At 35.9% G+C, this 25,167-nt stretch overlaps 3 protein-coding genes and 1 pseudogene across 8 annotated transcripts; 3 read left to right on the top strand and 1 right to left on the bottom strand.

Annotated features, from left to right (window-relative positions):
* The first annotated feature begins 3,337 nt into the window (after positions 1-3,337).
* On the top strand, positions 3,338-7,711 carry LOC111799581 (MADS-box protein SOC1-like). 3 transcript variants are annotated; one of them, XM_023682967.1, is made up of 8 exons: positions 3,338-3,508; positions 3,582-3,767; positions 5,134-5,227; positions 6,124-6,170; positions 6,242-6,341; positions 7,107-7,148; positions 7,238-7,279; positions 7,485-7,711. In XM_023682967.1, the coding sequence occupies exons 2-8, from the start codon at positions 3,586-3,588 to the stop codon at positions 7,614-7,616; spliced, it is 639 nt and encodes a 212-aa protein (XP_023538735.1). In that variant the 5' UTR covers positions 3,338-3,508; positions 3,582-3,585; the 3' UTR covers positions 7,617-7,711. The 3 variants fall into 3 exon arrangements, with proteins under 3 accessions (XP_023538735.1, XP_023538737.1, XP_023538736.1); XM_023682969.1 differs by having other exon boundaries at positions 7,425-7,711; XM_023682968.1 differs by having other exon boundaries at positions 7,444-7,577.
* Positions 7,712-8,624: 913 nt separating this feature from the next.
* On the top strand, positions 8,625-11,371 carry LOC111799582 (histone deacetylase complex subunit SAP18). The gene is made up of 6 exons (XM_023682970.1): positions 8,625-8,745; positions 9,044-9,076; positions 9,451-9,561; positions 9,748-9,843; positions 10,897-10,968; positions 11,053-11,371. The coding sequence occupies exons 1-6, from the start codon at positions 8,644-8,646 to the stop codon at positions 11,083-11,085; spliced, it is 447 nt and encodes a 148-aa protein (XP_023538738.1). The 5' UTR covers positions 8,625-8,643; the 3' UTR covers positions 11,086-11,371.
* A 1,190-nt stretch (positions 11,372-12,561) lies between these two features.
* Positions 12,562-18,745, top strand: LOC111800437 (polygalacturonate 4-alpha-galacturonosyltransferase-like). 4 transcript variants are annotated; one of them, XM_023684128.1, is made up of 9 exons: positions 12,562-12,883; positions 14,248-14,282; positions 14,510-14,638; positions 14,719-14,782; positions 14,915-14,922; positions 15,091-15,431; positions 15,748-16,105; positions 16,829-17,416; positions 18,402-18,745. In XM_023684128.1, the coding sequence occupies exons 1-9, from the start codon at positions 12,724-12,726 to the stop codon at positions 18,675-18,677; spliced, it is 1,959 nt and encodes a 652-aa protein (XP_023539896.1). In that variant the 5' UTR covers positions 12,562-12,723; the 3' UTR covers positions 18,678-18,745. The 4 variants fall into 4 exon arrangements, with proteins under 4 accessions (XP_023539896.1, XP_023539895.1, XP_023539894.1 ...); XM_023684127.1 differs by having other exon boundaries at positions 14,912-14,922; XM_023684126.1 differs by having other exon boundaries at positions 14,719-14,785.
* Positions 18,746-19,724: 979 nt separating this feature from the next.
* Positions 19,725-25,141, bottom strand: LOC111800440 (annotated as a pseudogene).
* Positions 25,142-25,167: the final 26 nt, after the last annotated feature.

Below are 25,167 nucleotides of genomic sequence, written 5' to 3'. Positions count from 1 at the left end.
TTGGCTTTGGTTCTATGTATGGTAAATAATAAATTGATGTACCTTTGAAAATTTTCTTGTTAAGTAGCACCCCAAACTTTAAAGATATTTACACGTTAATGTATAATAAAATAAGTTCAGCATATAATCGAGGGTTTTGATTTTTAGAAATGGTGGGTTTCACACTTACACATGGATCAGTCCTTGGTTTTGTAAGTGAGGTCTATAAAGAAAAAAAGAATCGAGAACAAGAGTATTTTCGATATCTATTGATGAGAGATTTGAACTTTAAACTAGAAAAATATATTTAAAAAAAATAAACATAAACAAATAAATATAACCAAAGCCAAAAGAAAATTTTAAAATATTATAGATGAGAGATTTGAATTTTAAAATATTATTGAAAAAAAAATACAAAAGAAAATTTTTATCAATAAATAAATAAATAAATAAATAAATAAATAAATAAATATATATATATATATATAACTTTTTGCATGTTTAGAAATATTTTTAATTTAGCTAAATAAAAAGAATGGAGGAGGGGGCAATTAGAAAATTCGGAGGGGGCAATTAGCAAATTCGGAAAAGTAGCATTGGTATGGTGGGCCCCCCTCTCTCTCTCTCTCTTCTTTAACCTTTCCCTCTCCCATAATTTTTATTTTTATTTTCCCTATAATTTATTATTATTTTTTTTTTTTGACAAATCCTATAATTCTTATTTATTTATTATTATTATTTATTTAAGATCCCAACGGCTCTTCTATCCCATATGATTTGTTACCATGTCAGCTGCTAGGGTTTTCTTCCTCTACGGCCGGGTCTATTGTATTTCCGATTTTTCATCCATTTTTCAAACTATTATTGAATAATTACTTTTGTGGTTCTATAAGTGGAAAAATAAAAAAATTAAAAAAATTAAAAATTAGGATGACTTTGCATTTTACGTTTTTGCCCTTTGCATTAATTACTTTTTTAAAGGTAAAAAGTCTACTAATGATACTTTTTATGTCCTTCCAAATATTTACTTTTTTATCCTTCTTTATTTTTTGGATGATGTGAAACGAAATGAGACGTCATTAAATAGAAAAATTTGCGAGTAATTTTTAATGATATAAAGATATGTACCGAATATTACCACTACGTTACCCGTATTCTTCTAAAATTCCAATGACTCTTTGGGTGTGTGGCGACTCAATGGTTTCTGTTATCATATCGACGAACACAGCTTTTTGTGAACTAGCTGACTTTTGACTTATTTGAGTTAATCTGTAAAGCTCGAGACCAGCTGTAAATGGTGATAATGACTCTTTTGTTAGATTGATCGTGTTAGCCTCTAGACCAACCAAGCCTTTGGGATTGGCCTTTGGTCGAACCCTCGAGGGTTTTAGCTAACTTGACCTATTCTAAGTACTATTAATGCAAAGGTTGATAGATTATTAGTAAAATAATACGTGTGACTGCGAAGATGTGACCCTCTAACCTTTTAGTTGATAATATAAGTCGTAAAATAAAATAAAAAAATTAATAATAAAGAAATTAAATTTATAATTTTAAAAGATTTAGAGATTTTTTAAAATAAAAATTAAGTTCTAAATTATTTATTCTCTGAATTAACTATTTGAGTCCTTCCCAAAAAAAGAAAGGGTTTTCATTATTTGAATATAAATATTCTTGAAAAAAATATCTCCCAATCGCCATTCGTGAAAGTGACAACACGCTCCGAAATTTCACCTTTAGTTTTTGCTCGTGTACACCACGCGCAATTGAGGCGAATAATTTTACCTGGAGCTGACAACGACGGCGAACTCTTTTCTGCCTCTTCGATTCTGATTGGCTCTCTATCGTACTATCTGTACGGACTATGATGACGCGTTAAATACTTTATTTGTTTTTTAAAATATTATTTCTCTCTCTTCTGTTCATGAAATCTGATGTTTTCTCTCTCTTACTTGACTTTATTTCCATTTTAATCCCTTTTTATTTTCCNTTAGCTAACTTGACCTATTCTAAGTACTATTAATGCAAAGGTTGATAGATTATTAGTAAAATAATACGTGTGACTGCGAAGATGTGACCCTCTAACCTTTTAGTTGATAATATAAGTCGTAAAATAAAATAAAAAAATTAATAATAAAGAAATTAAATTTATAATTTTAAAAGATTTAGAGATTTTTTAAAATAAAAATTAAGTTCTAAATTATTTATTCTCTGAATTAACTATTTGAGTCCTTCCCAAAAAAAGAAAGGGTTTTCATTATTTGAATATAAATATTCTTGAAAAAAATATCTCCCAATCGCCATTCGTGAAAGTGACAACACGCTCCGAAATTTCACCTTTAGTTTTTGCTCGTGTACACCACGCGCAATTGAGGCGAATAATTTTACCTGGAGCTGACAACGACGGCGAACTCTTTTCTGCCTCTTCGATTCTGATTGGCTCTCTATCGTACTATCTGTACGGACTATGATGACGCGTTAAATACTTTATTTGTTTTTTAAAATATTATTTCTCTCTCTTCTGTTCATGAAATCTGATGTTTTCTCTCTCTTACTTGACTTTATTTCCATTTTAATCCCTTTTTATTTTCCCTCCATTTTTGTAGCTTCTCAAAATTTATTTTTGCCAAATAAAGAAATAAATTATGTTTTTTTTTCCAACAAAAAAAATTAAAAAAAAAACATATTCATAATTTTAAATATAAAATATTTTATTTTAGGATTGACGGGACACCTAACTAAAAAAAATGTCAACCGGGCTAAAAACTCAACCCAACCTAAATCGAAAAAAATCTAACCAAGGTCATACCAGTACTCATATTGGTTACCAAGAAAAATAGTGTAACAGCCCAAGCTAAGTGTTGGACTATATTGTCATTTTTTACTTTCCCTTTCGGGCTTCCCTCAGAATTTTAAAACGCGTTCACTCTACACACCCTTATAACGAATGTTATTATCCTCTCCAATTGATGTGAGATCTCATAATTCACCCTTTTCGAGACCCAACATTCTCGCTAGCACACTGTCCAGTGTTGAGCTATGATATCCGCAGTTAGCAGATATTGTACAACGCGTCCATTAGGAAAAGGTTTCCATATCTTATATTGTAAAAAATGTTTCGCTCACGTTTCCAACAAACCTAGGATCTTACAAAAAAAAAAAAAAAAAAAAAAAAAAAAAAAAAAAAAAAAAAAAAAAAAAAAAAAAAAANTATAGAAACGTGGGTCGGCTATGCCCCCATTTTTGGTGGTGGCAGAGAAAACACATCCATTTTATTTTTATTTTTATTTTTATTTTAAATTATATTTTAATAAATTGCCCTTTTTCTGTTTGGGGTTTTCAGATTCGTCCCCAACTTTTCCTTTTTTTGCTCTCTTTCCCCTTAAGCTCTCCCCAGCTAGGGTTTGATGGGTCATGCCTTGTTTGGCTTCAACTCAAACCCTAAAACTCTTCCAGTTTTCCATTAATTCCAGTTTACGTTTCGGCTTCATCCAAACACAATCTTATCTCCGGTGACCACCCCACTCCGGTGAGATTTCTCCCTCCATTTTCTTGTCTGGTTTCATCGGATTCTCGTTTTTTAACCTTCTTTTCTGGTTCAGAACAATGGTGAGAGGCAAAACTCAGATGCGGCGGATCGAAAACGCCACGAGTCGCCAGGTCACGTTTTCGAAGCGCCGCAATGGGTTGCTCAAGAAGGCCTTTGAGCTCTCAGTGCTCTGTGAAGCTGATGTGGCTCTCATCATTTTCTCTTCTACTGGGAAGCTTTGTGAATTTGCTAGCTCAAGGTCCGGTATTATGCATTATTTACATTTCCCCCCCTTGTTTTACTGATATTTACCATATTGTTTGGTCTGGTTTGGTATGAGCTATGAGGGACCGTATTTGGACCCAATTTGTACCATGCAAGTACTGAAATAAGGGTCTATTTTTTTTAGATTATATTAATCTTAATCATCTACAAATGGACTAAGGTTTTCGTGGCGGAGATTAGAGAAAGGTCGAGAGCCGGGGTTTTAGTTAACCAAATATGTTTGGTTGGATTGTTCATATGTCCCGAACATGGGAGTGTTCATATGACCTGATGACCTGAACATAGGAGTGTTCATATGACCTAATGACCCAAACATAGGATTGTTCATATGACCTAATAACCCGAATATAGGAGTGTTCATATGACCTAATGACCATAACGTAGGATTGTTCATATGACCTGATGACCTGAACATAGAGTGTTCATACGACATGATGACCTGAACATAAGATTTTTCATATGACTTGATGACCCGAACAGGAGTGTTCATATGACCTCAACATAGGATTGTTCATACGACTTGATGACCCGAACATAGGAGTGTTCATATGACCTCAACATAGGATTGTTCATACGACTTGATGACCCGAACATAGGAGTGTTCATATGACCTCAACATAGGATTGTCCATATGACCTGATGACCCAAACTTAGGATTGTTCATATGACTTGATAATCCGAACATAGGAGTGTTCATATGACCTGATGACCCAAACAATCTAAGACTACCCAACCTAAACGTACATGTTGAGTTGAGTTAGATTTTTTTTTTTTTTTTGGAAGATTGGAAATTCGGTTTGGTTCGTAGGTAGGAGCTGGCCCGACCAATCTAATAATAGAGCTCTTAACCCGACTCGACTTTATTTTAAAGATTAGTATGAAAATTAAGAATATTTGACGTTTGTAACTGATGTTAGTGATAATTTGTAACTTGTAAAGGTTTCGTATTTGAATTTTACGAGATTTTAATTATTAAAAATAATAAAACAAAAATGGACACGTTAATCATGTACCTTTTAATATTAATTAATTTCTTATATTTAATATAAGGTTTAAAATTTAATTAAACATATATTATAATGTCAGTTGGTGTCGAGTCACCTTCATTTATATATCACTATATATATTTTATAATATGCTGAAAATATTGGATAATGTGGGTAGCCTATGTATGGTTTGGTTAAAAGTCATGGTTTTATTTTATGATATGTGCATGTTTATGTCACGTTTAACTTTATTTTAAAATTCATATATGAAATTTAGTTTTTATTATAAGCTCTTCATGTTCTTAATTTGATTTTTAAATTAATTTAATAATTACTTAATTTCTTATGCTTCAGCATGCAGGCCACAGTGGAGCGATTTCAAAGACATACAAGGGAAACCCATCATCTTGAACGTTCTTTACCTCATCACCATGATCAAGCTGATCAGGTTTGTCCTCGTTTTTGAACGTCGAGGTCTCGATTTTATTGAGATTTTAATGAAAATATTGATAGAAAAAGGTACGTAGAACAATTAAGGTATAAAGATTCAAATTTCTGATCTTTTAGTCGAGAGTATATGTCTCGGCCGATTAAGTTACTTATATTCAGGTCGAGTAATTACAAATATTTAGGTTAGATTCTTAGGAATGTGAGTTCGAATCGTACGAGGTAGCTCACGTACGGTTCGAGAGTTGAGCCCGAACACGGGACTTAGGTCAACACTTGTTTGAACTTGATTTCATTTTATATGCAGTTCTTAGTGTGGTATTCTAGGACTGACAGCTTTCGACATTTTAGGTCCCTTTAGATAACCATTTGGTCTTTTAAAATTATAAACACTAATTAACAAAAATATCTCTAAATTTTATATTTTGTCTTAAAAAATATATCTTTAAACATACGATAATACCCTCAAAATTTTAAAATAATTTCAAAAAGACCTTGATCCTTAGTTTTTTTTTATGGAAATTATTAATATTTTAATTCAAAAATATCTTTAAAATTTTTAAAGCGTTAAGAATTTTTTTAAAATAAAATTCAATAATACTCTCACCATTAGTTTTTAGTTTATGCACGGAACTCTTAATAATATAAAAACTTTATTATTTTAATTTTAAATTTATTTTTGAAAATTAATTAATATATATATTTTTTAAATATAATGCTAATTTTAAGAGTATTTTTTTAACTTAAAAAAAAATTAAGGATATTATCGAAATTTTGGTAAGTTTAAGGGTATTTTTGAAACGGTATTTTTATTAAATTTTAAAAGGTATAAATATTTAAAAAATTTGGTTAATAATTCAAATGGGAGATTTATATTTTATTTTGTGTTTGGTTTAGGCTGCAACTTTGTTGAAGGGGATAGAGTCACTTGAAGTTTCAAAGAGGTACTATTATCTCATTGGTTTGACTTTGGCTGTTTGACTTTGACTTCAAATTTTGACTTTTAATGTACTAGGAAATTGTTGGGACAAGGTTTGGGATCAAGCTCTTATGAAGAACTTCAACAAATACAACAGCAGCTTCAAAGGAGCTTAGCCCATGTTCGAGCTACAAAGGTTCTAAATTTAAACTATATTTTATAAATATTTTAATCTTTATGGAAATTATTTGTTAAATTCCCTAAATCTGGGCCCTTTTCAGCAATTTTTTAGTTAACCCACACGCTCGATTCTCGAGATTCATAGGTCGTCTCGAGAAGACCTTCGATTTGAACCTTTGCAACAAATTGTTGTGCAACTGCCTCTCACCCGTGTAAGAATATCGTTCAATTCACGTATGGGTCTGCCGAAAATTTCCTTTGCCCTTACCATACTTCAGCTTGGTCCAGTCAGTGAAGCCTTCATATCTCCTGATCATTTATCGTGATCAAATTTCTGTTGATCTCTCTGTTTACGTTATTTTCTAGTGCACTCGCTTTATATCTCTTAACGTGGAGTCAGTCATGATTTATAGAACAAAAGGAGTAGAAGCATTTGGAAACATGGTCTTCTTTTTTACATCCTCGTACCCCTCCCGTGTGGCGGCATGGAGGTGAAAAAAGAAAGAGCGGGATGGGGTTTCTCTCGGTTGACCAATTTCTCGGAATCCAAGGAAGATCTCTCTCTACGAGAATTTTTATGAAATCTTTCATTTGCTTCTCTTCGATGGAACCTTTCGTCCCGTTTTGAATATTCTAGTAGCTTAGAACATTTGAATCTCGTGCTCGTTATAACTGATGTATCATATAGTTTAAAAGAGTTGTATAGTAGGATCCAGTAGTTATTCCGCTAAAAATAGTGATTTTTTTTTAAATTAATATATTTTAATTTTTTTGATTTCAGCATGAGGTTTACAAGGAACAGATTGATCAACTGAAAGAAAAGGTTAGTAACTGAAAGCTTCATAGTTTATGCTTCCAATGGATTATGATTTTTTCCCTAATTTTTTTATTTAAAAAAAAAAAAAAAAACAGGAGAAATATTTGGCAGCTGAAAATGAAAAGCTAGCTAAAAAGGTGAGTTGTTTAATGTTTTTTTTCTTCCATATTTTAAGCTTAAGACAATCTTTAGTGGATATGGTATGATACTAAAACGAGAAAACAACTTTTCAGATCGAGTTAACGACCCTNGTATGTATCTTATTTATTGCTATATTCAAAGATTTAGCGACAGATTTTAGGGTCATAAGACAGATGAAGTGAAATGCATTTTCTGATTCAGTATTTGGTTCAACTCGAGCCTCGACAATCATTGACTCAAGTAGGAGAAGTTTCACCGTATCTCGAAACCAGCTTGACTTTCGACGTTGAAACGGATTTGTTCATCGGGCCACCGAAGTCGAGATCGAAGTGACTCTTTTTTTTTTGTTGCAAAATTGTATCGAAAGTTCATAATAATTTCCTACTAATACATTTTCACATTATCATTAATAATAAAAATATTGTAAATATTTAACTATTTAAATTATATGTAGACTCTCGTTTACCGAACTAATTTAATATTTAAAATTATAGAGACTAAATTTTAATTTTTTTAATAGTACCGAGACTAAATTTACCATTTAAATTTGAATTAGTGAGTATTTTTATTTATTTATTTATTTTGATCGTTTTTACTCACAATGAGGTTTCGAAATATTTGTATGCATATACATTACTATTGAATACCGAGTCGAATAAGTTGTTGAGCTGCGCCAGCTAAGTCGAAGAGTGCACCGTCGAACAAGTTGAGAAGAGCTGTGATCGGGGAAGGAGCATGCATTTGGCACGTGCGTCGCTTAGGGAACACATATTGTCGCTCGGGTCGAGGCACGAACTTCGGGGCAGATTTATAAGAGTTGTGGGTCGCGTCGAGCTGATTTTCTCTTTTGGGGCGAACCCAAATGGGTGTTGCATGTGGGGACAACGATGCGTGACACCTAGGCAAATGTGCCCTCGACTAGAAGGCTCTAGTGCAACTTGCGTTCAAAAAATTTAGTGGTTCGTGGGAACTTGCAATTCATACAAAGTATTGTTGCTGAGAGTCGTGAATAATATGACAAGAATGTTTTGCTCCTTGTACACCGAGACGGGGGCCAGGGGCAAACGAATTCGTTTGAACTCCTTGATTAGATTCCACTGGTAAATTATTTCAACTCAAATAATTTTTATTAAATAATAAATTCAATTAAAATTATTAGCTGATAAAATATATATTTATTTACTTTTTAATATTTAATTAAAATTTGTAATAATTTTTTTTATTATTATTATCAAATTTTCATCGAGGACTCAACAGTAACTGGATTGAGCCCTGATTCTCGAGGCCCAAGATGCGGCCTCCGGGCCTCGCCTATAAACTGCAGAAGCTTCCAGAAGTAGCAGAAAATACAGACACAGAAATGGCGGGAGAAGCAGAAGCACCGAGGAGAGCTTATGGCGCTCCTCCCAGAGCCCCTCATGCGCCTCCTCGTCCTCGATTGGAGCCAGTCGATCGCGAGAAGGTATCTCTTTCTTTCCCTCTCATCTTTTACTTTTAGGGTTTCTGTCCGTTCCATCATCATGTCAGTTTTAATTTTGGTGTTCATTAGCTTGTTTTTGAATCCATCTTCATCTTCAATCGGTTTCTCGTTTCTTCGTTCTAGAACGCTATAGAAATTGCATTATTCTGATGATGATTATTTGGAACTTTGAGTATTGCTTTATTCTGGCTTATCGATTCTGTTTTACATCGATAGCTATGTAAACATAGATAGCGTCTTTGACTTTCTATACTGAGTCATTTTACTTCTCTTCTTGCAGACTTGTCCTTTGCTGCTTCGTGTTTTTACGAAGGTACGTTATATTTTTGATGCTGGCCTTTTGTTTTTATGAATTGTGTTACATTTTTGTGCAAAGTTGGAAGTGACCAAGTACCCGAAAGCAAGTTTGTTTTCTAGATTAATCCATTAAGTATGAAATGAAATTCGTTGGACGCGGATTTTTTGTGTGAAATTTTCATCTGTTTATGTCATTGTGGAGGCCGATAGGATTTAGGAGTCGGATGAGAGGATAATTGAAGCAGATTTCTCTGGTGTTGCGTTTCTACATTTAGGTTATGATGTTATATTGCTTATTGATGATCTAGGATCCTGATTCTAAGTAATGCCACTTATTGGATTAAGGAATCGTCATTATGAAATTGAAACTGAAATTTGCTGTAATCGCAGATTGGGAGTCATCATTTCAATGAAGACTTCGCTGTGAGGGGCAAGGAGCCGAGGGATGAGGTTCAAATATATACCTGGAAGGATGCTACTCTTCGCGAGCTAACTGATCTGGTTGTGTTTCTCATCCCTTTTCAATCTTTTCTCCTTGCACGCTTCGCATGACATAATTACGAATGATCTGTATCATTTTGAGTTCATGTTTTTTTGTGAAATGCCACACTATTTCCCTTGCTTCTGTCCTTGAACTTATGTTGTGAGTTTGTGTGTTCGTTTTTTCTTTCGGGGGTGGGGTCACAGGTCAAAGAGGTAGCTCCAGAAGCCAGGAGAAGAAATGCTAAACTATCTTTCGCTTTGGTGTATCCAGATAGACATGGCCGGTTTGTTGTGAGAGAGGTACCTCTCTCCATTTCTGTGCTCTCTTTCTTCCACTCTGACTTGAATGCACACTTTTATTTATGTTTTCTGGATGTTACATTGGAAATATTCATGATCTTTCGCCCTTTTTACTTCGTTGAGTTTTGATTATATGAAATTGAAGATGTAAGTTGATTAGTAGTAAAATCATCACTTATTACCAAAACTCTGCTAGAAATTACCCAAAACCCATTAATTGTCCAAGAATTCGTCCCACTTAGTACTCAAAATCTAGCCTTAACATTACTGGAATTTGACCAGAAAAGAACTTGAATACTTTTACATGTTCAAGCAACAAGGACCTAACAGCAAACAAACCTAGCCTAAAGAAATGCTTATCTACAAAACCAGTAATGTGTTGAACTACAAGAATGCCATAAATGTCAAAGAAAAAAAGACAACTGAACTAAGGGAGGAGATTGAAGTTATTTATTCTAGTCTTGATATCAATCCAATGAACTTAAAATTGTGGTGTTGAATTTGACTAAACTAAATCTGGAAATACAAAATAAATATTTCCCTATTGAGTATTATGTTGACAGATGTTATGTCTACAACTTGTTTGATCGTGACAATACTTTCAAACTGGAGTTTTCCCATAGTCTTAAGAAGTTTTTAGCGCTCAGTTTTGTGAAAAGGTGGGTAGTTCTGATTCTAGGACACGTATGAACACATCGAACGTGCTTAACTCTAGTGCCTACGTTGCATATTCTTGCACAACTGTGATGGATACGCTGCCCATTTAATTTCATTTAGTGCTTTTAAAGGATCACTCGCTAATTACATGGTTGTTGAATGAAATGACACAAAATCTTCTGTACTAAACACCCTTTCTTCATGCCCTGCCAGTTTGCATTTTCCTTCACTGCAAATACCTCGTATATCTGCTTTATATTTCGCGCACTTATCGAATTAGATTGACCTATTTCTTAAAAGAACATAAAGTAATTTACGATTATAAACAAAGGTATGAAGAAAGTGAACTATTATACGAGCCTCCGAGTAATACAGATTCTGTTTCTTTATATGAAGGTTGGGAAGACATTCTCGTTCGGAAATGGACGATCAGATGATAACTTAGCTTTGGCAGAACTTGGTTTTCAGGTAAAACAAACATGGATTTTGTTTTTTGCCATCTCATTCCCCTCCTGTATTTCGTCGCGTACTTACGACACTTCTTCCCTGCAGATCGGAGATTACTTGGACGTGGCAATTATATAGGGAATTTTGTCGACCCAAAAAGGTCTCGTGATCCTTTTTCCTAGTAAAGAACCAAGCTTCAATGTTGTAATGTATAATTCCATAATGTGTTTGGAAATTGTTTACATGTTTGTGTTGTGTTGTGTTGTTCCCTTGGTCTTTTAGGTGGAATCATGATAGTCATCTGTGTTGAATGTGAAATCAATTGAGGAGTATGTTATTCTGTTTTACATTTCTTCAGATTAAACACCTCGTCATGAATGTGATATCAATTTGCCATTTTGGGTATAAGAAGCCCATTTGATAACACTGGGAAATTAGTCTCTTGCTTGCTAGTTTAGTCTTACTTAGATACTTAAGAGTTGTATTTTATTTTAGAACAAAGGGTTTCTTTAGTTGGGGGGTGGAATTGTAATGATTTATAAGGTGAGCTTTTAGTTTAATTTCGACCGATATTCGAACTCAATAAAAATAACTCAATTCAAAATTTTAAATCATACATAGTTTTTGGGTTAATATTGTTAGACGAACACGACTCTCCACAATGGTATGATATTGTCCACTCTGAGCTTAAGCTCTCATGGACTTACCCAAAAGGCCTCATACCAATGGAGTTAATATTCCTCACTTATAAACCCATAATTATTTCCTAAATTAGCCGATATGAAATTTCCATCGTCCAACAAATGTATTATAAATAACCCAATCACAACATTATTCTAAGTCAAATATTTGAATTTTTCACCTTAATTACTACAATTTCCTGCATTTCTCAAAATTAGTTAATAAATATTCAATAATCATTTTGAGATCAATTAAAAAAATATATTGTTTACTACTTGTATATAAATCACGTATAATTAATAAAAGTGTTCTTCAAAATATTTAAACTAAAAAAAAAAACTTAATTATTAATTTTAAATGGGAATTTATTAATATTTTGTTAAAATAGTGTTTTTGAATTGAATTTGTTTTTTTATTTATTAATATCCATGAAACTTTTAAATAATTTCAAAATTATTTTAATTATTAGCCTATAAATGAAGCCATGAGTGGAGCTTCTCTTTACGAAAATGTTTTTTTTTTTTTTATAATTATAGATTAATGTTTTTTAAACTTGGTATTAACTCTCTCTCTATATATTTTTTAATTTTTTAAAAGTTAAAAAGTATTAATAAAATTTATTAAAATTGAATGATATTTTTTAAAAGTGGAATAATATTTTAATTTCAATCTAAAACTAACTCCAAGACTATTTTTCAAATTTTTTTTTGAATATTTAAAGTTATTGAATTTGTTTTGGAAGTATTTTTATTTAATTAACCTAGAAAATATAATTAAACTTTACAATTTAACCACAAAATAATTATTTTAGCTTTTTATTGAACCGGGAAAAGAGCGGGAAATTTTTAAGAGAGAGAAAGAGAGAGAGTAAAGAAAAAACGGTAGTATAAAAAGCACCGGCGTTCAGTTTCTGGTCGCACTTCACAGAGATGTTATTCGATAGCGACGAAACTTAACTGAAAGATTCCCTTCTTCTGTTACGTTCGCTCTCTCTTTAACCTGATTGCGCGACGAAATTCTTCTACCATTCAACTGCAATGCTTTTGGATTTTTGATTCTTGGCGTTAATTCTCTCCGTTTTTTTGTTCATCGTCAATGGCGCTGAATAAAGGATCGGTTTCTGATTTGGCAAAGCACGAGGATGACGGAGTTAATGGCGGTGCTGGAAGATGTAGGTTCTTTTTGGCTCTTCTCCTCCTCCTCTCCGCTCTTGCGCCCTTGCTTTTTGTAGTCGTCAGCGGCTTCTGTACTACTGGTGCGTTTCTTCACCTACTTTGATCTCCCCGTGTGGTTTTGGAGAATGAATGCTGTGTAGTTTTTTCTCTGGATCTTTATTTGTTAGATCTGTAGTCATTTCCTTTTTGTTTTCCTCAGTATTAGTTGAAAGCTTTAGTTAATGTACTCTGTTATATAATGTTTTCTCGACGGAACCGGAAAAGCTACGGCCACTTCAGAGTTGGAGTTTAGAACTGGCTCTTTCACGAGAGATTCATATTTTTATTTATTTATTTGAGAGCAAAATATATATGGCGTTCGCTTCTAGAATTTGATTTATTGTCTGAATTTGAAGGGATTACGAAACAGATCAAATTGTAGTTGAACTAGAATTCCTTATTTTAAGCTTAACACCGCATCATGCGTCGGAAATGATAATCGCATTGCAGGAAGTTCGCTCAGACTCCGATAAAATTGACAATGTATAGCACTCATGTTACGGACGTGTCTTTGTGGCACAAAGATGTATTTGGCGTCATTTTTTTGGATTGTTTTTCTTACTTCATTGTCTCCGCGGCAAATGGAGTGGCGCCGGTATATGAGAGAGAGGAAAAAGAAGTACGAAGAGCAAAGAATAAAGAATAAAGAACAAATAAATGAATTTGTTAGAGCGATATAGTTGTAGCCTCTGAACTTCTTTGTGTAAGGAATTTCCAATAACAGCACACCATGACTCCGATCTTCCGGCTTTTTCCTGTAGCATCGACTACAATATTATGGACTCCGGACACGTTTCCTTAAAGTTTTTCGTGTAAAGGTTGGCTCAGCCAACACTTCAGAAATCAGAAGGAAGGTCATAAGCTTGCCCGCCTAAGTCTGTAGAACTGCAAGATTGACTCTCATGGATATGGCCAAATGTGATTGACTCTCATGGAGAAGAGCATCATGGAAATACGAACCTCACTTCTTGTAAATGAAGTAGTGTCAAACTAGAATAATCAAATAGAGCAGTAACTCGCACTAAATATGTGATCCAGCCTGAGCTTCAAGTCGAAGCAGGGAGAGGTCTAGTCTGGCGTTTACTTGATAGGAAGAAAAAGTAAGCACATCTAGTCTGGCGTTTTCCTTGATATATGGGTCTTGATTCTTGAAACGAATCACAAACGAGGAGCTTAGTCCCCCTTTTATCACAACGTACGAACATTATGTGTGTTCTCGTGTGGTTTGAGAGACATGTTTATTTAATATGTTCTCGTGTGTTTCCTCTGTTCTTGCTTTATTCTTGAACAATATCATAGCCTATTTAGAAATTGTATGGTATACCAACGTGTTCTATCCTTGTGATGAGGTGATTTTCATTTGTTCATTTATTTTTTGCTTAATTTGTCGTTACAATTTCTGCAGGTGAAGGGGTTGCTTCAAATAGTCCAAGCAAAGGGGTAGGTTATTAAAACGTTCTCGATTCTGAACTGGTTATTGTCTATTGTGGATTGGAAAAAAAGAATTGCCAAAAACTTGTTTCGACTCTTTCTGGTAACGTGCAATTGTATGTCAGTTACCTTGCTCGATTTCTTTATATCCGCTACTTTTAATCCCTTAGCCATGAGAACTTTGAAATTTAGCAACTGTTTTCTGTGTGAAATAGTTAATTACAATACTTCTGCAGGTTCTTGATGATATTGCAGCCCGCACAAACAACACGGGAACTATTAATATCAAGTCCAAAGAGAAAAATAATTTGATCCTAACATGGAATTTGGTTGGGGTGGACGCCGCAGTTGTTGCGATTTCCTTAGTAAGTCGACAACTTCATTCTTTTTCTGGCACAATCGACTTTGCTCTTATTGAGTCGTGGTTTACTGATTCTGCTTGTAGCCAAGCCAAACGGCTGTAGCTCCGAGAAGTGGAACCCACCAGATGGAAGGCAACTACTCTCTGGGTGGTAATCCTAGAACATCTAATGTTTATGATGGATTGCTTGCTTTTGTTTTTCCTTTTCTTTTATTGACGCAGTTGTCTTTTACATGTTCTCATACGCAATTTATCAATTTGCTCGCGCTCCCTAAAGCAGCCAGAAGGGTAATAATTACTGACTATATGTTTCAATACGTAATTTCTATGTTGAAAAAAAAAAAAAAAATTGGTCCAATAGGTCCCTTGTTTGGATTGAGATGGAGGACATGGATATTTGGCTTTGCACATTCTCGACCTTATTGACCCTCCGCCCCCGTGATTCCTATTTTGCAGATAGTAAGAGAAGAGCAATACGAAAATCAATTGGTGGAGATGGAAATGGTTCAGCAGGATGATGATACCATTGTAAAACTTGAGAATGCTAATATGCAAGCCTCTGAATTAGTTAACTCCTCGATTCTTGAAAAATACAGTACATGGAAGAAAGAAAATGGGAACAAGAACCGAGTTTCAACCATACGTCTAATGCGAGACCAGATTATTATGGCAAGAATATATTTGAGTGTATCGAAAAAGAAAATGAAACAGGGGTTGCGTCAACAGCTCTTAGTTTGTCTCAAAAGGAGTCGTCGTGCCCTAGGAGAGGCAAATGTTGATGCTGAGCTGCATTCCAGGTAATAGAACTTGGTCGTAGAGTATGTTGAGAATTATTGGGAGTGCGTCCCTATTAATCTAGTGGAAGATCATGGGTTTATAAACGAGGAATACTATCTCGAATACTATCTCTATTGGTATGAGGCCTTTTGGAAAAGTCCAAAGCAAAGCCATGAGAGCTTATGCTCAAAATGGACCATATCATACCATTGTGGAGATCCGTGATTCCTAACCAAGTACCCATTGTGATAAAATGTACAAATTCCATGCTTGCCATTTCTTTTCCATGATGATCATAAGGATTCTTCTCATGTTAAACCTTACATTGTTTTGTAGTGCGCGCAAGAGAATAAAAGAAATGGCTGCTGTTCTTTCCAAGGCGAGAGATGAACTGTTTGATTGCGAGTTCGTGACCAGGAAATTGAGAGCAATGCTTCTAACTGAAGAGGAAAAGATTAGAAGGTTGAAAAGGCAAAATACATTTCTCACTCAATTGGGAGTTAAGGGTATTCCAGGTGGTATTCGCTGCTTGTCCTTGCGCCTTACCGTTGATTACTACCTTCTGCCTCCGGAGAAGAGAGAGCTCCCTAAAAGTGAAAACTTGGAAAATCCAAAACTTCACCATTATGCGCTCTTTACAGACAACGTGTTGGCTGCAGCAGTCGTTGTGAACTCAACCGTAATGAATGCTAAGGTGAATTCAACTCATTAATTTAGCTTTATTCATGAAAATTGAATTTTTTTTAATACATATAGTTGAGAATGGTTGAGAGGGGTCCCACGTTGGGTAATTAAGAGGACGATCATAATCATGAGAGCTTATGTTCAAAGTGGGAGTCTCACGTTGTCTAATTAAGAGGGAATCTCACAGGTAAGAAATACATCTTCATTATGAAGATTATTCTCAAAGTGGACAATATCATACCATTGTAGAGATTGGTATTAGAGTCATGCCCTTAACTTAATCATATCAATAGAATCCTCAATTGTCGAACAAAAAAGTTGTGAGCCTCGAAAGTGTAGTAAAAAATGACTGAAGTGTCGAACAAATGGTGTAATTTGTTCGAGGGCTCCAAAGAAGGAGTCGAGCCTCGATTAAAGGAGATTGTTCAATGGCTCTATAAGCCTCATGTTGAACAAATGGTGTAATTTGTTCGAGGGGAGGATTGTTGGGTGCGTCCCACGTTGACTAATTAAGAAGATGATCATGTGGTTTATATTCATTGGTATGAGGCGTTTTGGGGAAGCCAAAAGTAAAACTACGAGAGTTTATATTTAAAGTGGACAATATCATACTATTGTGAAGATTTGTAGTTCCTAACATGTATCACATACGTGACAGGTTATGATTAAATTTTATTTCCGTGTTTATGTTGTTGTATTCTAACGAAGGCATATTTCCCTGTTTGCAAAACAGGATTCCTCAAAACATGTATTCCACCTAGTTACTGATGATCTCAACTATGGAGCAATGAAAATGTGGTTTCTCTTAAATCCTCCAGAAGAAGCCACGATCCACGTTGAAAATTTAGATGAACTAAAGTGGCTGAACTCATCATATTGCCCAGTACTCCGCCAGCTCAAATCTGCAGCAATGAGAGAATATTATTTCAAGGCAGGACGTTCAACCACCGGTTCATCTAGTGCTTCTAGTTTGAAGTACAGGAACCCAAAATATCTCTCAATGCTCAATCATCTAAGGTTCTATCTACCTCAAATTTATCCCAAGTTGGATAAGATTTTATTTCTGGACGATGACATTGTTGTCCAGAAAGATTTGACTGGGTTGTGGCTCGTAGACCTGGAGGGAAAAGTCAACGGTGCCGTGGAAACCTGTGTTGACAATTTCCATCGTTTTGACAAGTACCTTAACTTCTCAAACCCTCATATTGCTAGGGAATTCGATCCGAATGCTTGCGGTTGGGCTTATGGAATGAATATATTTGATCTCAAGGAGTGGAAGAAGAAAGATCTCACTGGCTTATATCACATCTGGCAGAACTTGGTTAGTCTTGCACCCATATCTTTTATTTATTTATTTATTTATTTTTAACGTTTTTCTGTGGATATATTTATTACTAAAAATACCTCTAAATTTTATATTTGGTTTAAAAAATAATTTTACATTTTCAAAAATTTCCATAATATTTTTGCATTAAAAAAAAAAAATCTCTTACTTTTAATTTTAGAAATGGTTATTTTGTTTAAAAAATTATCTTCTAACTTTCAAATTTATTTCAAAAATACTCTTCTACTTTTTAAAAAATATCAAAAATACCCTTATTACCATTATCATATTTACGGTATTTTTTTTAAGTAATATTAGCACTCCACTTTTATATATAAATATATATATAGATATATATATTCTTTTTAATTGGGTTTTGATTGGATAAATTTATTAATAAAAATACCATAAAATTTATCCACTTTTTAAAATAAATTTAAAATTTGAAAGTTTCAATAATACTTTTTTAAAAAGTTTTCAAAAATATATTTATTTTTTATTTTAGACGGTAACAGGTTAGTATATTTAGTTTAAAATAGTTTTTTAAAATTTTTAAATTTGTTTCGAGAAATATTCTTTTATTTTATTAATATTTTTAAATTTTTAAAAATATATATAAAAAAAAAAAATTTACTACTAGTATCGTATTATTGACATATGATCCATTATCTCTTCCATTTTTAAAAGTTCAAGGATATTAACGGCAAGTTTATGGATATTTTTGAAATTTGTTATTAAAAGTTCCAACTTCAGCTTTTAAAAATGTTTAATGGTAAGGTTGAAATTTTTATAAAAGTTTAAGGATACTCATGAAATATTATTTGATTAAAAGGTAGAAATGTATTATTCAAACAATTTTGAAAGTTTTGAGTATATTTTTGAAATGATTTGAAAGTTTGAGGTCATAGTAACGTTTTTCATCCTTTAATTTAGGCTAATTGCACCACATCAAAATGAGTTAGATTTTGCAATTTGGTTGCAGAATGAAGAAAGGCTGCTTTGGAAGCTGGGAACATTACCTCCAGGTTTGATGACATTTTACGGGCTGACATATTCCCTGGAGAAGTATTGGCATGTGCTTGGTTTGGGTTACAACCCAAATATCAACCCATCGGACATAGAAAATGCAGCTGTTATTCACTACAATGGCAACAGGAAACCATGGATGGAGATGGCCATTACGAAGTATCGCCCATACTGGACAAAGTACATCGACTACGACCATCCTTATCTTACCCACTGCCACTTCATAAAATGAAAAACTAAGAATTGAATAGCCTTAAAGCAGAACTCCTTCCTGGCAGTAACCACAGCTTCAGAAAGAATCTGGAGAATCAGTAAATATTAGCTCTAAATAATAATAATAATAAGAATGAAAAAATAAAGAGGAAATTGCACCTTTAATGCGAGAGGAATGGCTTGAGGAAATTGAATCTGTGAGATTTATACTTAAAAGTAGACTAATTTTTCAAAGTGCCAATTGGAATTTTCAAATTTTGAAAACCAATGAATTTTCAAAGTGCCAATTAATTTTAAGGAATGGCGAAGTAGGCTGAGAGTAAGGTTAGTTATTTTTTGCTTCCTCGTTTCTTCTTCTACTTTTAAATCTTTCTATGTTAGTTTTATCTTTAATTTCATGAGCATAGATTGAATGTCTTAGTTAGTTTTCTTTCGTATAGTGTTTACTTTATCCAAAGAACTACGGATACTTTAGATTGAGAGTTGAGATCTGGCTATTTCACGACGAGCTTCTAGTTATGATTAATTCTTTGTTTGCGTCAAATAAGTGTAGTGTAGTGTTCGCCTCGAAAACCTCTTATCCGAAGATGAATGGAGGAATTACGAAATAGAAATTTTAGTTCTAGTACAATTTTTTGGCATTTTCATTGCATTGCAAGAAGTTGTTCAGAAAGTGTTAAAATAGAATTTGTTGGATCCAATTTGTTGCTTCATCTTCAGTGTTTCTGGGACAAAGTATCTGAATTACAACCATCCTCATCTACGTCAGTGCAACTTCATCCAATTTATAATTGGTTCTCACGAATTAGAACTAGAAGTTTATAATGAGATGCATGAGAAGAATTCTTATTCCTATTTTGAATAGAGCAAAAAAAAATTTGGGATGGTGGGAAATCTTAAACACTTGGCTCTGTCGGTCAAGTTTTTGGAGTTTCCCCCTTTTCTCACCAAACCAGCCTCTCTCAACAAAAACTTGGCTGCACCACAACTATGTTAGGATCGATATTAGTTGTTAGTTTGATACCAAGTGTTAGGATCGCTCAACAACGCACACATTTGATCAAGATGAACACAAAGAACAAGAGAGAAGGTTTTATATTGATGACTTCAGGAATTGTACAACAACCGAGAATATAGAGAATGGAAGAAGTACCTCGAGAGCACTGCTTCATGAGTATATATATGATTTCAATTTACTAAATATAGCTTTCAAAGATTTAAATCTACTAGATATAATCTACCAAATATATCTAGCTCCATGTCCCAACAAACTAATCGAGAAAGGGAGATACCAAAGGTTGGTTTGAGAAGAATGCCTCCAAGTTATCCAGCAGCAACTTAACCAACCCCACCGCAGATTCATATGTTGAGACAGCAGCATGTGGCGACAACACAACATTATCCAGATTAAGAAACTGTTCGGAAATATTAGGTTCATTCTCAAACACATTGAATCATCTCCCTGAATCAAACATTGAATCATCTCCTTCTCGTTGATGATCGCTCCACGATCAACATTGATTATCACTCCATCTTTCCCTAGTGCAAGCATCACTTCCCTATTAATCATATGCCGGGTTTCTTCAGTTAACCCGCAACAAATTATGAGTGCTTCACTGTTTGTCGCCAGTTCATATACATTGGAATGGTAGGAATATGGAACTGTTGACTTCTTGGTCCTTGAGTTATATGAGATTCTGCAGTTGAAACCCTCCAGAGCCTATTTTCCCCAATCCAACAATCCCAACTCGCTTGCCACTCAACTGAAATTTTTTAACCTTCAAAGTCATCAATCTAAAACATCCCAATTCAATTATTGTGATTGTGATGTCCCACGTTAGGGAGGAGAACAAATCACCCTTTATAAGGGTGTGGAAACCTTCCCCTAACAGACGCGTTTTAAAGCCTTGAGGGGAAGTCTAAAAGGGAAAGCCTAAAGAGGACAATTTCTGCTAGCGGTGGATCTGGGTCGTTACAAATGGTATCAGAGCCAGTCACCGGACGATGTGCTAGCCTTCTCGCTGTTCTCCGTAGGGGGGTAGACACGAGGCGGTGTGCCAGTAAGGACGCTGGACCCCAAAGGAGGTGGATTTGAGGGTGGTCCCACATCGATTGGAGGAAGGAAAGAGTTGTTAGGATCGATACCAGTTGTTAGGATCGCACAACAACGCACACGCTCGATCTAGATGAACTCAAAGAGAAGGATAGAGAGAAGTTGCAAGGAGAACTCTGGCTAAAAGGATTTTTTATTGATGACTTCAGGCATGTACAACAAGAGAGTACAGAGAATAGAAAAGTACATTTAAGAGCTTTACTGGACGGGATATATATATGGTTCAGTCTACTAAATATAGCTTTACCAGATTTAACCATCTACTATATATAGCTATGTACCATATATAGCTTTACCGGATATAGCCATTGACCAAGCTATAAATACAGGGAGCAGACTCCATAACTCAACAATTCTCCCACTTGGAGACTGATCCTACACCATACCAATTAGGGCTTTGCATAGCTTTAATTTTCCAACATCAACACATTTTGTCAACATGTCTGCTGGATTCTTTGCACCCTCTATCTTCTCCAAACACATATCGCCTTCTTCCACTAACCTGCGAGTGAAATGGTACCGTCTTCTAATGTGTTTTGTTCTTGAATGATAGACTGGGTTTTTCACCAACTGTATGGCACTCTGACTATCTGTATAAAGGATCTTCTTGCACTGCTTCCGGCCTAATTCTTCTAGATAGTCTGTCATCCATATCATCTCCTTTCCAGCTTCAGCTATGGCCACGTACTCAGCTTCAGTAGATGAAAGAGCAACGCATTTCTGAAGCTTAGACATCCAACTCACTGCTGTTCCATCTATAGTGTAGATATACCCAGATGTGCTCTTGCTGGAGTCTACATCTCCACTCAGATCAGCATCCACAAAACCTTGCAGAACTACTTTGCCATTGCCATAACAAAGTGTAGTATTGGATGTACCTCTCAGATATCTTAGAAGCCACTTCACAGCTTCCCAATGTTCCTTCCCTGGATTTGCCATGTACTTGCTAACAACTCCCACTGCATGTGTTATGTCAGGTCTAGTGCAGACCATAGCATACATCAAACTCCCAACTGCAGAAGCGTACGGAACTGATGCCATGTGCTCACGTTCCTCAACTGTCTTGGGAGATTGCCCCTTTGACAATTTAATATGATTTGCCAAGGGGGTAGTCCTGGGTTTAGCGTTATTCATCTTGAATTTGGACAACACCTTCTCAATGTACTGCTCTTGGGATAGATTTAATGTGCCAGCAGATCTATCTCGAGAAATCCTCATCCCAAGGATCTGCTTCGCTGCACCTAAATCTTTCATCTCAAATACTGAAGACAAGCTTGCCTTCAGGTGGTTTATCTCCCTCATACTTGATCCAGCAATTAGTATATCATCCACATACAGGAGTAGAAACACATAAGAATCAGTGTATTTCTTGAGGTAGCAACACTGATCCTTTTCACTTCTGTGGAAACCACTCTTGCTCATGAAGNTTCAGCGACGCTTCCGGACGACGCAACCCCCTCTGGAGCTTCAGCGACGCTTCCGGACGACGTAACCCCCTCTAGAGCTTCAGCGACGCTTCCGAACGACGCAACCCCCTCTGGAGCTTCAGCGACGCTTCCGGACGACGGAGCCCCCTCCGGGGTTTCAGCAATGCTAATGATCAAGGGAGCTCCCTCCGGTACTTTTCTCTTCAATTCTCTAACAGTCTTTGTGAAGCTAACTCGTTTCTGTTTGCTCGTAACGAAGTTCTCACAAGGACTTATAACAATCTCTACATCAAATACACCTTGTTCATAGCCAACGGTTTTTCGTACATATTCGACAGCGTCTTCAACAGACCTGACGTTGTCTTCTCCTTGATAATGTTGAACGCCACGTTTCTGGATAGCGTCAACCGGATCAGCCCCAAGGCTTGTCGATCCTTGAGCTTCCACTGTTCCGTGGTCATGGTATCCGGCTTCACCCCCAACAGAGGTTCGTGAAGATCTTTCTGGTACAGATAATCTTCAATCTGCATCTTCCAGAAACCGAAATCGGATCCATCGAACTTCTCAATTCCAATCTTTGAACTTTCCATCTTCACAGATCGTGGTGAATTTTGCCTTGCTCTGATACCAATTGTTAGGATCGATACCAGTTGTTAGGATCGCACAACAACGCACACGCTCGATCTAGATGAACACAAAGAGAAGGATAGAGAGAAGTTGCAAGGAGAACTCTGGCTAAAAGGATTTTTTATTGATGACTTCAGGCATGTACAACAAGAGAGTACAGAGAATAGAAAAGTACATTTTCAAAGCTCTACCGGATCAGATATATATATATGGTATAGTTTACTATATATAGCTTTACCAGATTTAGCCATCTACTATATATAGTTATTTACCATATATAGCTTTACCGGATTTAGCTTTACCATATATAGCTTTACTATATATAGCTTTACCAAATATAGTTTTACCGGATATAACCGTTGACCAAGCTATAAATAAGTATCAGGCTCCATAGCCTAACAAGAGTGCCAGCGAGGACGCTGGCCCCGAAGGGGGGTGGATTGTGATGTCCCATATTGGTTGGAGAGGAGAAAGAATCACCCTCTATAAGGGTGTGGAAACCTTCCCCTAGCGAGGACGTCTGGCCCCGAAGGGGGGTGGATTGTGATGTCCCATATTGGTTGGAGAGGAGAAAGAATCACCCTCTATAAGGGTGTGGAAACCTTCCCCTAGCGAGGACGTCTGGCCCCGAAGGGGGGTGGATTGTGATGTCCCATATTGGTTGGAGAGGAGAAAGAATCACCCTCTATAAGGGTGTGGAAACCTTCCCCTAGCGAGGACGTTGGGCCCCGAAGGGGGGTGGATTGTGATGTCCCATATTGGTTGGAGAGGAGAAAGAATCACCCTCTATAAGGGTGTGGAAACCTTCCCCTAGCGAGGACGCTGGGCCCCGAAGGGGGGTAGATTGTGATGTCCCACATTGGTTGGGGAGGAGAACGAATCACCCTCTATAAGGGTGTGGAAACCTTCCCCTAGCGAGGACGCTGGCCCCAAAGGGGGTGGATTGTGATGTCCTACATTGGTTGGGGAGGAGAACGAATCACCCTCTATAAGGGTGTAGAAACCTTCCCCCTAGCAGACGCGTTTTAAAGCCTTGAGGAGAAGCCCGAAAGAGAAAGCCCAAAGAGGACACTTTGTGCTAGCGGTGGATCTGGTTCGTTACAATTATTCTTTTCCATGTACAACTAACTAATTATATCCATTGCTTTACAAATCAGATAAATCTAAATCTGCCATATCTTTTGTTAATGAGGTGATTGGAAATGAAAAGTGAAGAGAGGAAATTGGACCTTTAATCCGAGAGGAAAATTCCTTTCCGTTGACCAAACCCCCTGCCTCACGAACCGATCTCCCGCCGAAAGTTTCCTAAGAACGTCGATTAGTAATCCTACCGCCATATCGGCGACATCTTGAGAGAACAAGTTTCCTGCATAGGCAATGGCCACCCCACGCCGCCGTAATTCCAGCAAGTCCAAGTGATCAACTCCAACGCTGGAAGTGACGACGAGCTTGAGCGAGGGGAGGCAGTCGAGAATGTGGGAGGTGAGTTTGACACCACCACCTCGGCAAAGCAAGGCTCGGACGGATTGGGCATAGGAGGTGAGGAATTGGGTTAGTGTGAGTTTGGAAAGCCATGGTTTGAGGTAATGAAATCTGTTTGGGAATTGGGATTCCAGACATGAGAATACCGAGGGGGGTTCTAGAACTAACACTTGAGGAACCTCATTGGTCTGTTCATCTTCGTGTGCCATTTAAAATGAGTATATTTCAGAAAGCTCTCAGTAAAGAACACAGAGGCAACTAAACAGCTGAAAGTAAGCCAATACTCAATAAGATAATTACAAAGAGAACAAAAGACTGTAACAAGTACCAGACATACAAGACATATGAGCAGGCCTCATAACAAGTACCAAACTTCCCCTCAAGGCCTTAAAACGCGTCTGCTAGGGGAAGGTTTCCACACCCTTATAAGTGGTGGTTTGTTCTCCTCTCCAACCAATGTGGGACATCACAAGACTACTCCCTAATAATATTATATGTTCCTAGGAAGCTTAGACTCCACATGTTCCTATGAAGTTCATTAAGGAGAAATCTTCCATCACCAGCTAAGTACCTTTGAGATTCATTCATTCTATTTGTGTAGAATAAACAAAAAAAGAAAAAAAAAACAAGATATTAGAATAACTTGTAAATTCTAAATGAATAGATTCCCACAATACTTAGTGGTCCACTCTTCGAATTCCTTCAAGAGATCTTGTGTGTAGCTAAAGCTTCCTATCGCCTTGTTTGCTGACTTGTATTGATAAGATAAGGAATCAATATAAGGGGAATAAGATTCGAATTACTTTGTTGATCGAATATCTCAAGGCAAGAGCATTGTTTGAGATTCGAATCACTCCACA

This window comes from Cucurbita pepo, chromosome LG08, assembly GCF_002806865.2.
Source record: "Cucurbita pepo subsp. pepo cultivar mu-cu-16 chromosome LG08, ASM280686v2, whole genome shotgun sequence".
Classification (NCBI taxonomy): Eukaryota; Viridiplantae; Streptophyta; class Magnoliopsida; order Cucurbitales; family Cucurbitaceae; genus Cucurbita; species Cucurbita pepo.
Note: the sequence above shows the minus strand (reverse complement) of the source record. Positions and strands in the feature narration are given on the sequence as shown.